At 41.1% G+C, this 21,873-nt stretch overlaps 1 protein-coding gene across 16 annotated transcripts in view; it reads left to right on the forward strand.

The window, feature by feature from the left end:
• NRXN2 (neurexin 2) overlaps positions 1–21,873 on the forward strand; it is a 609,925-nt gene that overhangs the window by 420,324 nt on the left and 167,728 nt on the right. For 2 of the 16 annotated variants that reach the window (XM_069965326.1, XM_069965327.1), the window contains exon 1: positions 3,886–5,039. The exons of the other annotated variants lie outside the window; for them this stretch is intronic. In XM_069965326.1, coding sequence (XP_069821427.1) covers positions 4,769–5,039 — 271 coding nt within the window. In that variant the 5' untranslated portion in view covers positions 3,886–4,768. Of the gene's footprint in view, positions 1–3,885; positions 5,040–21,873 lie in introns of those variants that run through there. 16 annotated transcript variants of the gene reach the window in all.

Genomic DNA, 21,873 nt, shown 5'->3' on the forward strand with positions numbered 1-21,873 from the left:
ATTCTTTGTGACAATATGCCCCTTACCGATTGCAAAGCTCTGTTCAACTGAATCAATTTGTAGAATTCCCTGAACCATGCAAATATAATGCAGGATTACCTTAAACACTGCATAAAAAACAAGGCTAAATTTATCTTTCTTTCTACCTTTTCATCTATTTACATAGCAGATCAGGCACTTATTTTACTTTTATTTTGCATCGCTTACATAGTGCCAACATATTTTTGCACAGAGGCTGTCACCAGTCACGTCAGTCCTTGAGGCTCATGGTCTTATTTCCTTATCTTACATACACTAGGGCCAAATTGGCGGCACTACATCATGGTACCACAGCGTGCCAGCTCACTGCAGCTCTTGGAATCTGACCGGCTCCTCTCAATGCCGGATGGGTAAACTGTATGAGTCAGGATTAATACAGTGTATGCATCACCACTAGAGATTGGCGAACCTCAAGCACCCTCGGCTTGTCCGAAACCCAAGTGCGTGGCTTTTGATTACAGGTGACTGAAGAAGTTGGATGCAGCCCTAAACCTGCCTTAAAAACATGGATACAGCCTTAGGCTATGTTCACACAACGTCCAAAAAAGGAAAAAGGCATTCAATTTTTGTGTTTAAAAAAACGCCCGTTATTGCATCCTTTTAAGTGACTTTAACAAAACGAATTGACTCCTTTTTCACACTTTGTATTGAATGACGGACGTCTTTTGAGGCGGACGCATTCAATACAATGTGTGAAAAAGACGTCTGCTATTCCATAGACTTCAATGCATTTTAGTCAAGCCAATTAAAATGATGCAATAACGGACGTCTTTCTAAACACAAAAAGCGAACGCTTTTTCCCTTTTTTGGACGTTGTGCGAACATAGCAATAGGCTGTACTCATGTTTTCCAGGACTTCCAGGGGCTTTATTTGACTTCCTCAATTATCGGTAATCGAATGGCACACGTTCAGGGTTTGGACATTCAGGTTTACTCTTTTATAAGCACCAATAATTTGCAGGACTGGGAGCTCTTGCACCTAGACCTGTCAAATGTGAAGTGAGTGACATTGCCTATACTGTATTGTACAGGATCAGGAAGTCCAGCGATAGGCAGGAGCTCCCACTCTTTTACGTACAGGGCATGCTACACAAAGCTTGGCATGCCATGAAAACAGAGTAGCCACCTATACTGGCAGCTGCTACATCTGTCTTTTTTACAAAGACCCCCCACACACTCAAAAAGTGGTTGGTGCAATGCAATGTAAAAGATCAAATTGTTACACCAAAAACAGGCGTAAAGGATTATACATATGAAAATGTGCACAAGGGAAAAAAATAAGCTGTAAAGGAATTTATAACAGATCTATAACAGACAATTTTCTTACACATTTTTGCACAAACCCCTATTTTGTACAAATATGTTTTTCAATTTTTGCCTTTTATAGCAGCTAGCCCACTTTTTATATATAGGTGGGGCTTAGTGAAAAGGAGAGCGGCATCTACACTCTGCATTTACTACATGTTTTTAGTAAATACAGGATTGTGTTAGGAAACCTATACAAGCAAATAGAAGACATACAACTTCTATGCAGCTGTAGCCTTCAATCAAATTTGAACCCACTCCTTCAGTTATGTCTTCATTCTCTAACATAATGAAGGGACTTCTGGAATTTAAAGGGATACTCTGGTAAAAATCTTTTTTTTTTGTTTGTTTCAAACCAGGGGTTTCAGAAAGTTATATAGATTTGTAATTAACAATTCTATTTAAAAATCTCAAGTCTTCCAGTACTTATCAGCTGCTGTATGTCCTGCAGGAAATGTTGTTTTCTTTTCAGTCTGACACAGTGCTCTCTGCTGCCACCTCTGTCCGAGACAGGAAGTGTCCAGAGCAGGAGAGGTTTTCTATGGGAATTTGCTGCTGCTCTGGACAGTTCCTGACATGAACAGAGGTGGCAGCAAAGAGCACTGTGTCAGACTGGAAAGAAAACACCATTTCCTGCAGGACATACAGCAGCTGATAAGTATGGGAAGACTTGAGATTTTTAAATAGAAGTAAATTACAAATCTATATAACTTCATGAAACCAATTGATTTTGAAGAAAAAGATTTTAAAAGGTTGCACATTTTTAGAGCAACACAGCATTTTCAGCTGATTTATGCCACGCTCGCCACTTTAAAAAAAAATAGTGGGCTTAGTAAACTGTAAAAGAGGTGTGGCCTCAGCAGCCACTAGACATATGCCAGTGACCTGGTGTAAATTATAGGCAAAATCTACTCCAGCTTGGAGATTAGATTTAGATTTTCTGCCTGTGCTACACAGGAGATTTATTAAGGGGCCAGCGACCTTAATAAATCTGCCAGAACTATGGGCGTGGGATATGCCGGTCTTTGTAAATTCTAAGTAAATTAGAATTTTATATATATATTTGCAATATCTATATATATATTTTTTTAAAATTGTTGTGAAATGCAAATAATAGATTTGTACTAGAGTAGAATTGATAGATTTAGGTTTTCAATAGGTTCTACTTGACTCTCAGTGGAGAACTCCTTTAAATATTCACTCATCAATAAGAGATGGTAGCATTGATCTGCATGGCTTAAAGATGCTCTGTGAATCCCACTCACTTGCCTCCCTGTGAATATTTAAAAAAAAAGAAAATTTTAAGGAATTGACACAGTTCCATATATTAATACTATAAACATTTTTACCCAAATTCTGGATCAACATCTTGACACGGAGCTAAGAATAAATTTTATAATAAAATAAAAATAACGTCAATTTGTGTCCATTTTACATGTAGAAAGGGAATAATTATGTTTTCTTTATGTAGTGAGGGTAAGGGATGTTTTCTACACCACAACTACATCACGACTTCTCATCTATTTCCCTGCCGTATTGATAATTTACCTTAACGTCCCCACTTTTCCTTAGTTTGGCCATAAATCTATCGCTCGCCTCCAACATCCTCTCTATAATTCATTCACTTTGCTTTCCATTTCACTCCTGTTAACTCTTTGTAGGCGCTGACCTACTTCTCCATTGTCTTGTTTGGTTAATAAACTCTAAATCTGAACCTTGTCCTATCGGTAACTTCGCCCCCCCCCCCCCCACCACCCCCTTCCTCCGACATCTGTATCACAACAGTCTGCTTGTCTCTATCTGCATGGCTGTAATCTCTCCTGCCCAGTGTGCATTCTCCGAGCATCCCTCTCCTCTTCCTCCGCCTTTTTCCTATAATTTTAAAAGGGTGTATCTATAGAATGATTGCGTAGGAGGAAACTATTTCTTGGTGCTGATGGAGGAGGGTATTGGTGTGAAGGATCACAGGGTGATAACCCCCCCCCCTCTCTTTCGCGTTTCCTTAAATATATCCCGCTGCATTATTTCGTAACTCCCAGGTGAGAATATGGAGAATATTGGGATTATTGGTCTCCCCCACTATCCAGCTCGGGATTCTCCGCTATTTATTTTATTTGTTACATTATGCCAAATATTTACGGTTATTAAATCTAGCTCTGAATTCAGCCCCCTGTCCCGTCATCATTGGTCATTTCTCCTCTTCTCCCATTATCTCCTGAGCTCCTGCAGTCACACGGTGCTCCCTCTCACCTTGCTGTCATCTGGAATCCTCCAGCCATTATTCTGCTCTAGATCGCAGTGTTATATAGTGCTCAGACCTTCGTCATTTCCCTGTCTTGTACATCTGTGCTGCACCCTCCGCTTGCTTGTTCATTCCTTCTTCCCTCTTCTCCCCATTCAGCTCTACGTTCCCACTCTCCTCTTCCCACTCTGTTTGGGTTGGTGTCACCGTCTGCCCTACGACTCCCCCTTTTTTCTTGCTCTGTCGCCTACGTTTCCCTGTGCACCTTTCCCAGGCTCTTTCTGTTGGATGACCCCCTGCGTGCACATGTCTCTGGCCCTGTCTCATTGCATGCTATGTGTGCTTCTCTCTCTTACCTCTGTATCTCTCTCTCTCTCTCGCTCTTTCTCTCTCCCTCTCTCTCTCGCTCTCCCCCCACCTTCTCTCTCTTCTCATCTCTCTCACCCCTCCCCCTCTTTCCTCCCTCCCTCCTTCCTCTTTCTCTCTGCAGCACACACAGGCAGATCTCTCTCTCTCTCTCTCTCTTTCCTCTGCTGTTGATTATTCTTATCTCGTTTTTCTTTTTTTTTTTTTTTTTTAATAATCCTTCTTTGTTTTTGATTTTTTGGGGGTGAAGGAAGGCATAGGGCTCGGATAGTGTGTATTTTCTGGCTGAGGGTGAGGAATTCTAGAATCCATCTCCAAAACCCAGGAGCATCTGAAACGGAATATTTGTGTGGTGAATCTGTTTTTTCTCTATGCCACAATCCTCCTTTCCTCCTCCATTTCTCTCTTTCGCTCTCCATGATGTTGAATTCTCTACAGCTTTGCCGGATGAGATTTATCCACGCTGAGGGCTTTCTGAAATAAACCAGGGCACTTGTCTGTTCCTCTGCTTTGTCATATATATATTTTTTTGGATTTCTGCTAACACACGAAGAAGGACTGATTTTTTGGGAGCCTTGGGGGGGGAGATCCCCCCATATTATCAAGGATTTTTTATCTTTTGTATTCCTTTTTGTTGTTTTTTTTTTGCTTGTGCATCCTTTTAGTCTGGATATTGTAGGGAATCAATGGATGCTGGAGGAGGCTAAAGCCCACCGATGTAATAACCCTCATTTTCTTCCCAGACAGAATTCTACCTCCTCATTTGGGCATCAGAGGGGGAGATAGTTTGAGACAGGCAATGGGGGTCAGCATGACATGCTGATTTGGGAAAGGAAAGGCTCGTGCTTGCCCTTTCCCCTGGCCCCCAGAGGAGCATCGGACAGCCCCCTGGGGGTCATGGCCAGTTTCGGCCACTGGGTTCGGACCCTTTTGCCCCTTGGCCTTCTGACGCTGGCCAGGGTCTCGGACACAGCACGGGTATCATCCAGCCTCAGCACCACTCACCATGTGCACCATTTCCATAACAAGCATGGAACAGTCCCTATCGCCATTAACAGGACCCCATTCTTAACGAGAGGGGGACATGGTGAGTATATTATTATAAGCAATCTAATGACAGTATACTGTGTCCTAAACCACAAGCTTGGTCTGGATGGTGTTGCTCAATGCTGAGAACATGGGGGTTGTTTTAGGGGCCACTGAGCAAGGTTGGGGGAGAAGGGAGGGGGGTATTTGGGCAATTTTACCATCAGTCCCTTGGGGTTCAATCCTGTATTCCAAGGTTTTTGCTATATCAGTGATGATTTGTATGTTATACAGCAGATTCCATCTCATCTTTGGATACACATTTTGTAGGTGATATTTGGCTTCTGTGGATTGGTCTTCTTGTCCTATTGCAGGTGATGGATTCTTTGCATTGAATGTGTATGAATGACGGGTTGATATGTTTCAGGACCTGTTAGTGCTTTTATTATGGGACTATAGTGAAGGCAATGTCCTGGTTTTATGAATATGAAGTTTATTTACAATGAATCTATGCTTCCATTATAAATAGGATCCAGTCTCTTCGGAATCTTATCCTAGACCTTTGTTCCTTTGGATTTTATCTTATAGAGGATTAGTACATTATCTGCCCAGAGAGAGAGGGAGCAGATTAGGATTTCTGTAAGCAAATTGGTAACTAATGTATCGGGACCGAGGTGCTGATCCTAATAAACTCCCTTTGATCTCTGTCCTTCTCCAATCCATCCTATGGAGACGACGGTGAAATGATGTCTGTCACATGATGCGAGGACACAAAACTCTGGTGTGCCCCTGTCTGTGCTCTTTAGTGAATAGCCTGATTATAGTCCGGATGTTTTCCCATGCAGACATACATTTGCCTTATCCTACATACCAAGGGACGTTATACTGCCTGTATGGTAGCCATATTGAATGCAATGGTTATTGATTTGAGAAAAGACGGGGAGCATGCTCAGCTTAGGCTGGTTATAAAGCATATTTATTTGTTGCTAGAACGGCATTGTGATATTTGGTTACTTAGTGTCTCGACTTGCCGGATGAAGCACAGGAATGTTCGAAGTGCCTCGCCGCAGTAATGATACCAGGTGCCACCGCCACATTTGTAGTTGACACATCTCAACGGCCAGGGAGAAAATGATCCCTTGCTGTGGACGAGACAAGTGAAGGATAACCAGGAAATAGGGGAAAATCATTACGATAGATTGTTTTATGTTGTTTATCGTCTAGGCTTTCTATAGCATTTACTATTACAGTCCCAGTACAAGGCTCTATTCATACTAGTGTCATGACTCCTGCTTCCAAATGCATACAGGTGAATCCTAATGGATATCATTGACTCTAGTGGGAGTTCGTCAAGGTTCTGTTGATTATGGCGGCAAAGATAACACTGTAGAAATGCTAGGAAGCCCTGTCAGACCCCATTAACGTGTGTGAACAGAGCCGGTTGTTTATGTGTTTGTTGTCATTTCCAATTTTTGTAACCAGGATATTTTCTAGGTTTAGACTATAGTAAATTCTCCCTAATTTCTTTCATTTTGCATCTAAGCTTTAGCGTTGAGCATGATGGACTGCATCCATTTAGTTTCCCCTGACACTTTTTTTTTTATGAAAATCAGAACTGAGGGCTGTATTGGGATATTACCTTGAATATTTCAATGGAGCATAAAGCATACTTACATAGCTAATAAGATTGAAAAAATACAAGAATGCACCAAGCTCAACCTTCGACCCTACTGTGTGTATCCAGAAGTAGGCAGAAAACCCCGAAGTTGGTGCCAAATTCCTTTCCGACTCCAAATATGGCAATGAGAATAATTCCCTGGATCAAGGCCCTGTCTCCCGAAACCTGGTACTTGTAACCTGTAATATTATATTATTCAAGACCCTTCTTGAATGTGTATATTGAGTCCACCATCACAACATCATGTGGCAGAGACTTCCATAGTCTCACTGCTCTTACAGTAAAGAATCCTGTCTTAGTGATTATGAAACCATTTAATGGGTGCCCTGACCCAATGACTTCTGTTTTGTTTTTGCTTTTGATCGTGGAACATAGATGTGGCACATGGTGTTTTAATGTTAATAAAGCCTTAACATACAGCATTGATCCATTATGTATGCAGACTGTGTTGTCAACATACCTGGTGGCCTCTTGTTCTCTGCTCATTGGGATTCGGTAGTCTGAGACACCCCTTCTGATCTCAAACGGACCAACACTGACATCATTAGGTCAGGTCCATCTAAGTGTGGGGAGAAGTAGCCCAGAATACTGAAGCCTACTATGCAGAGGGCAGTCTACGAATACTCACATGGAGAATGGACTGAGAAAAGGAGCCACGATAGCAAGATTGAAAAGGCGGGCACCAGGTATGGTAACTGTACATTCTGCATGTACGATATAGTGAAAAGAGGGTCACTTCTTCTTCCTAAAGCTGGAAATCAAGAGCTGAGTCTGCTGTATATGCAGCAGGTGTATCAGGTGTATATTATAGCTGATACTGTGTGGGAACAGCCAGGATTGGATAGAACCCCAGACGAGCTGTTTACCTTGTAATGTTGTGGTCAATAACAACCACAGCATCTAAGTGGTTAAACAGAAGGAGAGGACTCCATGCAATGTGATTGAGAGGTAGAATGTTATGGCCACTGGGGCCCAATAAAGGTCCCCAGGTGTTCTGTCTCAGCACTCATAATAGGCCCAGCAAGAGGCAGGGCTTAATAGGATTGAGGCATTACTTATAAGACACTACAGTACAAAAGAATTTCAGTCTATTATACAAGATCACATGGTTAAGTCCTCTAGTAGGCCTATAAAAATGTAAAAAAGTTCAAAAGTACTAATAACTGAATTGCTCATGTAAAAGGAATATACCGTAAAAAATAAACATATGGTATTCAACAAGGTAAACACCATGAAAACCAAAACCGGAACCTTTTTTGATCCCTCGCTCCTCCTAAAAAATGAAATCCAAAGTGATCAAAACATCATATAAAATCAATATAAAACACCCCTATACCGCTCAAGTGATGGAAAAAAAATTAAAAAAAAGTTATAGTAGTCAGAAGATTTTGTAACAGCAATAAAATAGAATAATTACTATATAAGGCTGGGTTCACACTGCGTTTTCAGCATCCGTTTAACGGATCCGTTTTTTTTAACGGTCAAAAAAGTAGTGTCAACAGTACTTTATTATGCGTCAAAAAACGCATCCGTTTTGATCCTTTTTTTATAATGGAAGTCAATGAAAAAACGGATCAAAAACTGATGCACATAAATGCATCAGTTTTTTGCAATCCGTTTTTTTTCAAAAAATGGATCCGTTAAACGGATGCTAAAAACGCAGTGTGAACCTAGCTTAACTTTGGCACTATAGTAATTTCGATAAACCACAGAGTTTTAAGTTAAACATTGAATGTCATAAAAATTAATCCATCCAGAAGAAACTTGTGAGTTTCAATACATACAGTATGGTGCCACGAAAATACAATTTAGGCTATGTTCACATAATATCTTTTTCAGACAAAAAACAGCATTTTTTTTTACAATGATGATCGTTAATAAAAATACTGATTTACATTCGCCATTATAAAATAACGGCCATTATTATTATACAAAAATGCCGTTATCGTTATTAAAAAACTTCCGCTATTATTTTATTTATTTATTTCCGTTATTATTTTATTATTTTCATTTTGCCAAAAAAGACGTGGGAACATTGCCCTATCCTGCAAAAAAACAAACAGCCATCAGTAGTAATGATGAAAAAAAAAAAAAAAAAGCTCTTGGCAGGGCAGGAATGAAAGACAAAACCAAAAAAGAGTTGTCACCAAAACAGACAGCGGCACAATGGAAAGTGATTGTAGTTTGATCTGACAAAACCAATCCAGTACAACTTTTATTCTGATGGCCTTTCCTTATGACTAGACCATTAAAGGAGAAGTCCAGCGAAAATTTTTATTAAAGTATTGTATGGCCCCCCTAAAAGCTATACAAATCACCAATATACACTTGTTACGGGAAATGCTTATTAAGTGCTTTTTTCCCTGCACTTACTACTGCATCAAGGCTTCACTTTCTGAATAACATGGTGATGTCACTTCCTGGATAACATGGTGATGTCACTTCCTGGATAAAATGGTGATGTCACGACCTGACTCCCAGAGCTGTGCGGGCTGTGGCTGCTGGAGAGGATGATGGCAGGGGGACACTGAGGGACACAGAGCACTCCAGGGACACTGAGCATCCCCCTGCCATCATCCTCTCCGGAAGACACAGCCCGCACAGCTCTGGGAGTCGGGTCGTGCCATCACCATGTTATCCAGGAAGTGACATCACCATGTTATCCAGGAAGTGACATCACCATGTTATCCAGGAAGTGACATCACCATGTTATCCAGGAAGTGAAGCCTTGATGGAGTAGTAAGTGCAGGGAAAAAAGCACTTTATAAGCATTTCCTGTAATAAGTGTATATTGGGGATTTGTATAACTTTTGGGGGGCAATACAATACTTTAATAAAAATTTGCAGGACTTCTCCTTTAATATCTAATCAGTGGTGGTCTGACTCCCAGAACCCACTATTGATCAGCGGACTGAAGTGGCCGTTGCATTCAGTCACAACGTATCAGACACAGTTAAAAAGAGGTCGACTTTCTCTCATAGCATTACTGATCACCATAGTGCAAGGTAATGCCTGAAAATATACATGGACTTAATAAAAGGGTAGACATTCCTTGTGCCCAATATACTGGGTTATAGATAAAAATCTAGGCTGTTGATCCAGACCGTTTGCTGGTAAGGGTCAGGAAGGAAGCTTTCCACTTTAGACATTGATCACACACATGGTTTCTTATAGTGTTTTTTGGGGGCTAGTAAAAAACCTCATACATTTTTAAAGGGACCTTGTTATTAGTTTCTTGCTGCCTGAATCATGAGTCCCTGGTGGCTTCTGCCTGCCCTGCCGCCTTTGATTGATCTCTTCCTAAACTATCAATCAAGGCTGGTGGGACAGAGAGACCCTGCAGGGACCACCCTGGTGATCCTTAGTTTGGGAAGCATGAAAGTAATGGGAGGTTTCCCTTTAATGGTGATTTTAATATTGTAACACTTAAAACAAATGTCCTTTTTCTTCCATTTTTCAACTCCTATAGAGAAGTCTATAGAAAAATGCCATAATATGCTAAAATAAAATGGGTTTTCAATCCACTCCTGGTTTGGGTGGAAACTGAACACTGACCAGAAATACTGAGCAAAAATACTGTGTGGAAACATAGCCAACAGTATTTTTGCTCAGTATTTTGGCCAGTATTTTGCAGTCAAAAACAAGAAAACAGAAAGGCTATGTTCACACATAGTGGATAGCCGTCATTTAATGGCAAATAATGGCCATTATTTCAACGACCGGTAAATGACGGCCATTGCCCTTAAATGATGGCCATTCACTCCATTTCCACTTTATTTAGTTTGTTAGGTATTTATTATTTTATTTAACATTTTTTTTAGTTATATCCTCCTCCAGAACATCAAAAAAAATCTTTAAACTAAATTGTCTGTTAAAAGAAGCTGCCATAGCATACCCAATTACAGGGGAAACAACTATGGGTTGGTTCAGATAAAGGAATCCAGGCGGATTAATTCTGGCGGATGCCATTGCTGGTACCCGTTCACGGCGCGCATTTCCGCCCGTGCCATAGACACCATTCTATGGGGGGGCGGATTCCGCATTCTGCCGAAAGAAATGACATGTCAAGTCTTTTGGCGGAATGCGGAATTCGCCCGCCCATAGCATTGAGTCTATGAGATGGGCGGAGATGCACGCCGCTGCGAGAGGGTACAAGCGGAACTAATCTGCACGGATTCCGTAGTCTGAACCCACCCTAACACTGCTAGGAGTGTGCTGGGTCTAGTTAGACCCCCAACATGGTCATTTGACCTCTTTCCCGAAGTCACATGATTGTAGGACCTATTAAGGCCACATCCATTGCTCCCTAGAGAGGGATTGGGAAGGCAAATACAGTAAAATAGCAATTCTGCCTTCTCTTGTCTCTGTCTCTGACTGGTTGCACAATCTCCCATTGTTTTAGAGCAACATAAAAACACTGCTAAAAAATAAAACCTCTTAATGACAGCCATTCAGTACAATGGGGCATGGATGAAATAGATCGCTTCTTAAAATAATAATAATAATAATAATAATAATAATAATAATAATAATAATAATAAAGCAATCATTTATTGTAATGTTTTATTGTAACAGTACATATCTTTGTGAGTGTAGATTAAAAAAAAAAAAAAAAAAATATATATATATATATATATATCCAGCATCTTTACAGTTAACCAAGCAAGGCAGCGCAGGGCCATCCTCCAAAGCATAGGTTCAGGATCTTTATTGAAACGCCAACTGTCTACAGAGGATTGTCATGTTTGCCTTTCACAAGGCCATTATGACAGCTCCCAGCAAGATACGTTGAATGCAAAATGCAGCAGACTGATGTTGTTTGCAGACACTAAATTAAGCCGGCTACATAATGTTTTCCTGCTCAGCATAGGAGCCGCCGTGCCCAGGAAGAGGATAGTCAACAGCCTCTTTAACGACATAGTCACATGTTGTTTTAATGCAGATTTCCTTCTCTTTGCCATTGTGAAGCTCCACCTTCAGGCATCACCTATTTACCTAAGCATTATCTATTCATATAAGACTATTAGGAAAGCTACAAGGTTATTGAGTCCGGTGATACGTTGTGCTAAGTTACTGGACTGCAGGGTATTTTTATGTCCCCCAATGTTGCCCTTCATGCATTATTAACAGAAAATATTCACTGGTCGGGCCTGCTATAGATAGAGGCCGCCAGCTTGAGAAAGTAATTATTATATTGTATCAGATCATTACTATTTAAAGGAGAAGTCCGGGGATCCTGCAGCCGACAGGGGCAGAGGGGAGTTAGATAACAAGCAACAATTTACCTCTCCCAATGCCCGCAGTGAGTGGCGAGATCGGCCTCGGGACCTCAGCTGGACTCCAGGATTTCTGGGGTGTACAGGTCACTACCCAGCTGATGGACTGGCCACTCAGCCAGTCAGTGACTGGGACGGGGCGCCTCTCCAGTCACTGATTGGCTGAGCGGTCAGTCTATCAGCCAGGACAGGCATTTTGACAACGTAACAATTTGGGCGAAAACGACTTCCGGCAGGGGGCCCGAGGCCAGTCTCAACGCGGGCACAGGGAGAGGTAAGTGACTACTCCTTATCAAATTCCCCCCTGACGGCTGCCGGATTTTCAAAATCCTCAGGCTTCTCCTTTAAGCATTTCCCTAATACTTAAAAAAAAAAAAAGTCACCATTAACACTCATTGATTGATCTAGAAACTAACCCTCATTGCTGCTTGACTGACAATATAATCTTTAAACATGATAAGAGTTCGTAGCAATTAGTTTCCTTCTTCTGGATCAACAATGTGGGAAATTCAATATAGTACACTTTAGTATGCAATAAAAAAAACAATCTAAGGCTAGGTTCACATCATGTTCCTGCGTTATATTCTGTAGATGCCCCAGACCTATACAGCTGTGAACATTTACCGTTTACCCTGACAGAAAAAGTAAGGTATACTGCCCAGTATATTTTTTCTCTATACAGAATAAAAAGTGTATGGAAGACATAATGAATGCTAAAAGGTCACTGTTTCGTTGTACATCTGGATATCACACATTGGGAGAAGATGCTTATATATACTCTGAGTATTGGGGGAAATTTATCAAACTGGTGTAAAGTAGAACTGGCTCAGTTACCCCTAGCAACCAATCAGATTCCACCTTTCATTCCTCACAGATTCTTTGGAAAAAGAAAGGTGGAATCTAATTGGTTGCTAGGGGCAACTAAGACAATTCTACTTTACACCAGTTTAATAAATCTCCCCATAGAGCCTTAATACCTTTACTTTAAGTGTTGCACATGAATAGACCGATGCCGGCCTTCCCCCAGTGTGATGAAACCCTTTTCATTCTCTGCCATAGAGGGGCAGGGGTTTATTCCCACTCGGAGCAGGCCGGCTCGCCTGCAGTGCTTCATCCCAGGCCAGTGCTCAATAATAGACCTGCGCCGAGCACGGGAATCAGGCCGAAGCTCAAATAAAGGACCATCCCCATGCCGCCACTGTTCTATTCCTGTGCAACACTTAAAGCGAATGTACGTGATGGTACGTTCGCTTTAAATTTGCTTTCAGCAACTTTTCCCATTGACTGCCTATCCTTAGGATACATCATCAATACCAAACCGGTTAGTGTCCAACAGCTGATCAGCCATCAGCACAGGAAGCAGATAGCTCCATATAACCTTTAGTGGACATACTGGGTTACTGCAGCCCATCTCTCACTGTATATGCAGGCGATACAGCTCTAGCAATCAGATGATCGGAAGGTGGGGGAAGGGCTGAGTCTCCACACCCCTTGTTAGATATTAGTCTATCCTGTAGACAGTCCATCAATGGAAAGGCCCCGGAAAACTTTTTTATAATAATACATAGTCACTAAGTCACATCATTCATACAGTAGTATTGGTACAGGGAGCAGATCATAATAAGTTTAGGTGATATAAGATTCTAATCGGAGAGGATTGAGGTGACAAGTGACCTGATTCGCGCACAGACATATCTGGTGGATTTCGCAATGTAAGCAATTTTCAAAAAACAAGTATAAACAATTTTTATTAAAAAAAAAAACAACTAAAAAGCATTGTCTAATGGCGGTGAAGGATAAAGCAGCATAGCCTAGTAAATCAGCCGAGGCCTGCTGAGAATCTGACACGTTTACCTGGGAAATCAGCTTTTAGCATGAACATCGCCCTTGGGAAGGTGAGCAGACCTCCTTTTAAATGCACAATGCTTATGAAAAATTAATTCTGCAGGACTGAACTGCAAACAATGCATCCCAGCAGTGTGCATTTTCCTATGTGTCCCGCATTAGAAAGCCATCTGGTCGCTTTAGTTATGACAGGATATACAAGTATAACCTAGGGGATTTCTAGTGGCTAAAGGAGAGCAAATTTTCAAGACCACTCATGACTCTTTTATAATGTCGCTGATGGATTGAGAACCTGTTTTTACTCCTGTAATTCAAGGGATATTGTTATTTTTTGTTATTATAGGTTACGCTGCATATAAAAGTACAAGGCTATAATAATATAAAGTCATATTAGAATTTTACACTATAATAACTGGTGGAGAGATTGGCTGGAAGAAGTGGAGTAAGAACCACAGCAGGAGAGGAGAATCAAGGCTTATTTCTTATAATAGGTTAAAAGTCATTCAGGTCTCATGAGCACAACAAGGCAGAACGCAGAGTCCCTGTGTATTCATTGTGTATTGTTATATGGTGCTTTGTGTGCTCCGATATTAGACAGTTATTCTAGACTTCTACCCTCTATGCTTCTAAGGGAGGATTCTTATATAATGCAATATCCGATGAAGATGATGGAGAATATCAGAATTGTATTGGTCTAATTCTTATGCATTAGACATTAGTGAATTTTACTAAATTTATGTGTAACGGTATGGAACATGATGGACAAGGCAGGAAAAGTGCAGCTGTGTAAGGGTAGTAGTAGCGGAGACAGTAGTAGTAATACTAGTACTAGTAGTAAAAGTAAAAATAGTAGTAGAATACAGACATGGAGAGAAAGGAGCTGCTGCACCTCACACCTATGGCTGACACCATTGCCTCTTGGCTACATTTAAAAACCAACGCCAGGATGTTGGTATATAATTTGATCAAACCATATTGCTTCATGTACCACGTGCAGGTCCCCTGGCCCACATGAGTCCCTACACTAAATCAACACTGTGTCAGTCAACGACCGCCAACTCCGCAAAGCGAGCGCAAGCAGGGAAGGGAGGCCACGGAATGGCCCTGCAACCCCCCTGTCACAGGACCAAACCCCAAGTACCTCTTAGTTCTCCCATTCTACCACCGCTGCAGTGATGAGTAGTAAGACTTTGTTCACACTTGTGTTGCTTGGTGGCTGCTTTCTCCGCCGGCGGCACCTGCTGGGTTTGGGGGGGTCCCTTGGGGTTGACATTTTTTTAAATTGTGATTTTCAGATTTTTGACACTTTTACAACAACATGCTTTATTTACATTCTCTAATAGTCCCAACAGTTTAGATACTATAATTTTGGTTTTGGTTTAATGAAATTTGTTAAGATTCGATTCGAATCTTAACAAGTTTGATCAAAAATTTGCTAAGCTCGTTAAACAAATTTCTGTCCCCTTCGCTCATGTCTAGTATAGAATATGATGGACAAGGAAGGAGATGTGTGGCTGTGTGGGGCTAATAGTAGTAGTACAGTCTAGAACGGGGGTCAATCTCAGGCCCTCCAATGTTGCAAAACTACAATTCCCATTAAGATTGACACCTGTGATTTAGAACCTGATGGGCAAGTAGGGTCTAAAATATGTGCAAACCCATGAAACAGTCCTGTGCTTGGACCTTAATGGTTGAATCAAGCGCCAAAGAGATCATACTCAATATGACAGGCTGTATGTGTCTTGTTTGCGTGGCTCTACTTTTATATATATTTTTTATATTTAGTGCTTTTTTCCCGGCGGCTTCTTAGCAGCAATTGTGTTAGCGCCTTCTGCTCCTAACATAGTCACAGTATCCAGTCTGTTGCTAAGGACTAGCTGACCAGGTTTTAGAGAGCAGTCATTTTTACAAAGCCGAGGCTGTACGCTACTAGAGAAAGTGCAGGATAACAAAGAGCGGCTTTATTGTGAACCGCAGTCTATGAGTTTGGAATATTGCTCCGACGGTCATCAGCAAAAGTAAGAAAAAAGCAATCATCGGGGTAATTGTAGTCGCATGAGCTCAATAGCAATAGAGTTCAGATACAAGCCTGGGCTGTCAGGCCGGCCAATAATAGAAATAAAAGGCAACACCAGGCAGGAGACATGAAAGAGGTGGAAATGATCTGAATATCATCCACTGTATCTATCTATCAGCCTTCCAGATTAATGTTCCCGCTCATTCCTAAGAATGCCAAGACTGTCACCTTTCACCATCTAATACCATATGAAGTAGATCATTGCGGATGACGGTATTTCTAGATACAATTACCGTCTTATTTCTTTATTTCTAAAATAGAGGATACATCCTTAACCAGCCTAAATAGGCCCGCTTCCATATGAGTTCGATCGCATGCTCGGAGAATAGAGTAGATAACAGGGCTGGCTTGATATTCCATTCAGCAATTCCGCTAGCTCAATAATTTCTATTTTCTTTGCTGCTGCCCATTGTATAGCCACAGACCCCGCTCTTTAATGTTTGTATTAATAAACCTTTTCTTTCATTTTTCCTGTAACCATTTGAGAAGCCAGATTATCAATATTAAAAAAAAAAAAAGGACCATTCTATATCTGGCGTCCCATGTTTTCTACCACACCATTATAGACCTGCAAAGAACAATCTCAGAATTTATTTATGCCTAATATGGGTTATAGCTAGGAGTGTTTCAAGAGCAACCCTCTTCATAAGGTGCAAACAAGGTGATAACAGGCATTGGGATCAGTGCAATTTATACCAAATCATATGTTTTCTCCAGGCTTGGAGTAGAGCAATCTTCTCGGCATATTGCTAGGAGATTAAGCACCATGGTCAGAGATGCAGCAAACAAATAAGAGCAGATCCCCTGGGTACTGATCAGCTCATTCCTTTGTTAGGTTGTGCAATATCATAAACCTGTTCATTATAATCATTATACATTAACAAAATGCCTTTCTTAACGTTCTTCCAGGCTTGCGTCTTCCCGCTGTGTGAACTCCTCACCTAGGTAGTTACTCCTTAAGGACTAACTACTACAAGAGGCTTTACAGACAAATATGTAAACGACACATTGAGTCAGCCAGACAGAGAGGATATGAGTAAATAAGAAAATCATTTCTTCTCGGTGAATGGACATCTCCACGGAGGGAACAATTGCCTTTTGAGTCAGAATTGCATTCTTTAAAATTATATACAAATTATTTTGTAGAGTAGAAATTGAATCGGCCAATACAAGTCCTAACTGGGATGAATGTAAGCGGGCAATAGTCTATACAGAAAATGTGTACGTGCCAGTCTTTGAGCATCATTATTTATTCATGGTTTATTATTCAAAGTACCATTGGTCACCTATATCCCCTACTAAGTAATGCCACATATTCATGGATAGCTTGACTATTACACATATTAACCAAATGTGTATTTTCATTAAGCCATATAATCTCTATAACCTACATTCTCTATGTTAGCTTTGAGGTATTAAGGCCCTATTACACGAAACGACTATCGTCCTTATTTCGTCAATTTTGGCCATTATGGCCGATAATCACTTTGTGTAATAGAAGGCAACGATCAGCCGACAAGAACGATTTCGGCTGACCATCGCCTGTTGTCTTTCAATATGTTGAAAGACAAACGACTAAGATAGCGACAATCTGCTGCCATCGCTCTGTGTAACAGGAGACCGCTGCTGTATCCTATCGGCTCCCCGATGATTGTTACAGCCCCCACAGTTCCCCTCGGCCCCCTGCTCTTACCCGCTCGCTGTCGGCTCGGGTAATAGCGCCGGCAGTGAGTGGGGAACAAAGAGCAAGCGACCACTGACCTGACATGTCAGCAATCGCTTGCTCCTGTACAAAGCGATTTTTATCGATTAATGGTAAACGATCGCAAACCAGATTGTTTATCGTTAACCTAACATCGTTCACCACATTACACAAAACGATAGTCATTAGTTACGGACATTATAACGATCGTTGCTACGATTGTTTACGCCATCTGATCCCAGCAAAAGAATGAACGATGTGCAATTACACTGAACGATTAGCGAACGAAAGCAGAACTACAGCGAACAAATGTGGAATTACAGCCAAAAATTAGCGAACGTTTAGCGAACAATTTACAATGATTCTAAATCAATGATCGACGAAACACGAATGATTTTTTGATTGATGCCTGCAATTACACTGGACAGTTATTTAAATTTGAACGCTATAACGATTTTCCTCGCGATATTCGCCCCATGTTATAGGGCCCTTAGAGCAGCAGTAAGAGAAATCCTGGATTAGTCGATAGATATTGAACAATCAGGTTCCCCTTCTAGTTCCCCAGATTTCACCTATTCGCCATGATTTGGATTATTCAATAAAGAATACTTAGATTTGGCACTGTAGTGGTTAAAATAAGTTTTCTTATGAAAAGCGACATTACGTTGAACAAAACGTTGATGCATGTTAAACTGTATTGTAAAGCTCTTAGCCATGACCTGCCGAGACGAAGAACTTTCCAGTTTGGAAGTCGTCAGCATTTTGTGCTTTGTGTTCAGTTAAACCATATTTTATATAAGGACGCAAATAAAGGAATCTGATATTAAGGGATACAGTGCTGGATCCAGGTGTGAAGTCTTGCTGTAACACATGCAGACTAGTCGGGATTCCTAGTCAGACATGGCTACGCAGCAAAAATCCCACTACTTATGGGAACACAGCGGTGAGCAAGCATGTTTCATGAGCTGGATCAGTATTTAGTAGTTTCTCTACCAGACTAATAGCAATACAATTCAGCCTTCCTTTTCCACAAATATACATCCATTTTGAATGGACATACAGTTACGTCCAATACATGATACGGCCACTGAGGCGACTGTATACCATACAGCCAACAGTCTCAAACAGCTAGTATTATGAATGCTTGTACATTTTAAATATGTTTCATGTCACATAATACATCAAATAAGACCTATTTAGCGTCATGAGTCACCCCTTTAAGTGACAATCCTGACTCATTCCCACAGACTACTTTGACACATTAACACTTTCATATTTAAATTTGTCACTAGCTTTATCGTGCCTTAAATGAGAGCAGCATAAACTAGTGACAGAAATGCGGAAAAAACAGTGTTGAAGGCTGGGTTCACACTACGTGTATTTCAGTCAGTATTGTGGTCCTCATATTGCAACCAAAACCAGGAGTGGATTAAAAACACAGAAAGGATCTGTCCATACAATGTTGAAATTGAGTGGATGGCCGCCATATAACAGTAAATAACGGCCATTATTTCAATATAACAGCCGTTCTTTTAAAATAACAGCAAATATTTGCCATTAAATGACGGCCATCCACTCAATTACAACATTGTGTGAACATAGCCTTTCTGTGTTTTTAATCCACTCCTGGTTTTGGTTACAATATGAGGACCACAATACTGACTGAAATATATGTAGTGTGAACACAGCCTTAGGGCCCTATTCCACTGGACGATTATCGTTCAGATTATCGTTAAATCGTTCGAATCTAAACGATAATCGTTCGGTTGAAATGCAGTTAACGATTAACGACCGAACGAGAAATCGTTGATCGCTTTATAAGACCTGGACCTATTTTTATCGTTGCTCGTTCGCAAATCGTTCGCGTTGAATAAGACATAGTTCGGTCGTTCGCAATAGATACGAATGCAATAGCGAATAAATAGCGAAGAAAAAACGATCGCAATTACGATCATAAGTAACGATTATCGTTCAATGGAAATGAGTGAACGTTTTCAGGTCTTTCGCAATAGTGGTCGTTTGCGATCGTTAATCGTTAATGATATGCAAACGATAATCGTCCAGTGGAATAGGGCCCTTAGGCTGTTATGGTGGTATTTACGCCCCTGCCCTGGGGCTACATGACAAAAAATAAACCTGTAAGTTCGAATTAGGGATGGTCGTACGAACCCGAACTCTCGGCAATGATTTCCGCTGTCTGCCCTCTCCGTGGAGAGGGTGGTTACAGCAGGAGGACCGCCTGGAAAACTGGGATACAGCCATAGCCATAGGCTGTATACCAGTTTTCCAGGCGATCCTCCTGCTGCATCCACCCGCTGCACGGAGCGGGCAGACAGCGGGAATCTGATGCCGAGAGTACGGGTTCATACGAACCCGAACCTCGGCAGTTTCAGACCATCCCTAGTTCGAACAGATGACCATACTATAATAACTTACTTTGAAGACTCGAGAGACCATGGCTGTCTCCAGAAGAAGTCTCCTCAGTCCGCGGCTTCATCTTGTATACAGTGCTTTGCAGCCGATTCAGCCAGTAGGACGAAAGTCTTTGGCTATTGTCTAAACAGGACATAGTACTGCAGTGTGAGTAGGCTATGGCACATACACAGCCACTATTTTAAGTGTTTTGTCAGTTTTATAGGACATTTTGCATTGCAGATAGTTTCTTTTTCTTCCTAATTTTTTGTGCCTTAAAAAAAAGAGCAGGATTTTTCCACTATAACCGTAGAGCCATAAATGCCTCTTTCTCCTCACTGGCTATGGAATCGGTTGGCTGGCAGGACCGTAGCAACTCACGAGACTGTAGAAGTGAAACCGATTCTCGACATGACGAATACAAAAAGTCATTTTCATACGTACTAAGAAAAGGCGTCATTTAGTAGAAACATGAATATTGTCTTGGCATATTGGTTCACAAGTGATTCCAGATACATGTAAAAGACAACACGGTCCTGCCATGTAAAAAATGTATAGCATCACCGCATGAAGGAAATGATAAATGGCCTACAGAGCTCAAATGAAAGAATAAGCTTCCCTATCTGTCAGCAACGTGACATGTCGGAGCGTTTAGGGAATTCCTAGGCTGGAAAGAAATGAAGATTCGGATTCATTTAAGTATATTGACTCGGCAGTCATCTAATGAGAATAAATATCAGCCATTGTTTCCCTTGCCCCATGAGTCCAGTCCATGGTACTGTGCTAGTTTAGAGGAAAAAAGACGGGAAGTGAGAACAAAGGATAACTTGTAGATCAAAAACCAATAAACTTGGAACTTAGACTCAATGGGACTGGCTGTTTTTGGCTTCTCGACCACCTCCTGTAGCTTTAAGTAGGCAAGAAGGGTCGGAGGAGTCCTTGAGCTTGTGATAGGTGTGGGGCCTAGAGGTGGGACCTTCATCATGGCATATGCTGTAAATATCACCGATGGGAATAGCCCTTTAAATAGTGTGAGAAAGGTCTTCAGATAAAACCATCTGTCAGTCAAGCCAAGGAAGAGATGAAAAGCAATGTGCTTGTTGGAATGAAACAAATGAGCTGCAAGCTAAGCTTCCCTCTCACATGAAAAGGCCACGTATTGTACATTTCATGGTTGATTCATCGGAGTATACTATCTGCACTTGCACACGATACTCCAGGACTATTGTCTGCACTCATCTAAACATGAGAATTATCGATCGCCTGGTAGGTGTTGTGAGATGTTCTCGGCACATCCCTATAAACCCGGGGAGGTTGTATGACTTATCAGAACTAAAAAAAAAAAGCTTATTACAATAGTTCGGAATAGTTTCACGACGCCCTCCACAAAGAATTCATTACACATTGCACTTGACCTTTAGCTACTAAAACATGATTGTTTTTTTTTTTTACTATTTTATAGAATAGGTTGTTTATATATTTGTCTATAATTAGAACTATTCACTTCAGGGAAATCCAAACATGAATACCATAGGATCTCATTCCAGGGTATCGCTAGCGGTTTATTACGGCCAAGCTTCGCCCAGGCTTGCCAACTGATGACTGTTAAAGACCAAATTTATACTGGCATTGAATATCTGACAATTTCTAGTAAGGGCTTTAGATTTTGTATTCCACATTGAACGCATTTGAACAGAGCTTTATGTATAGGTTGTCCTCCATTCAACTGTCCAGTAGCATATCTTAGAAACAAGATATACCTGTACGGGGGAACACGTATACAGACAGACTGGCCTTCAATAGGGCAAGCTCCCAATGTCCTTTTTTTCCTTGTCTTTGAGACTAGCGGGGATCATAATTCATCCCTAAGTGTCTCTTTACAAGCTAGCCTGACCTGGAGAGCAG

Source organism: Dendropsophus ebraccatus, chromosome 4, assembly GCF_027789765.1.
Source record: "Dendropsophus ebraccatus isolate aDenEbr1 chromosome 4, aDenEbr1.pat, whole genome shotgun sequence".
Taxonomy (NCBI): domain Eukaryota; kingdom Metazoa; phylum Chordata; class Amphibia; order Anura; family Hylidae; genus Dendropsophus; species Dendropsophus ebraccatus.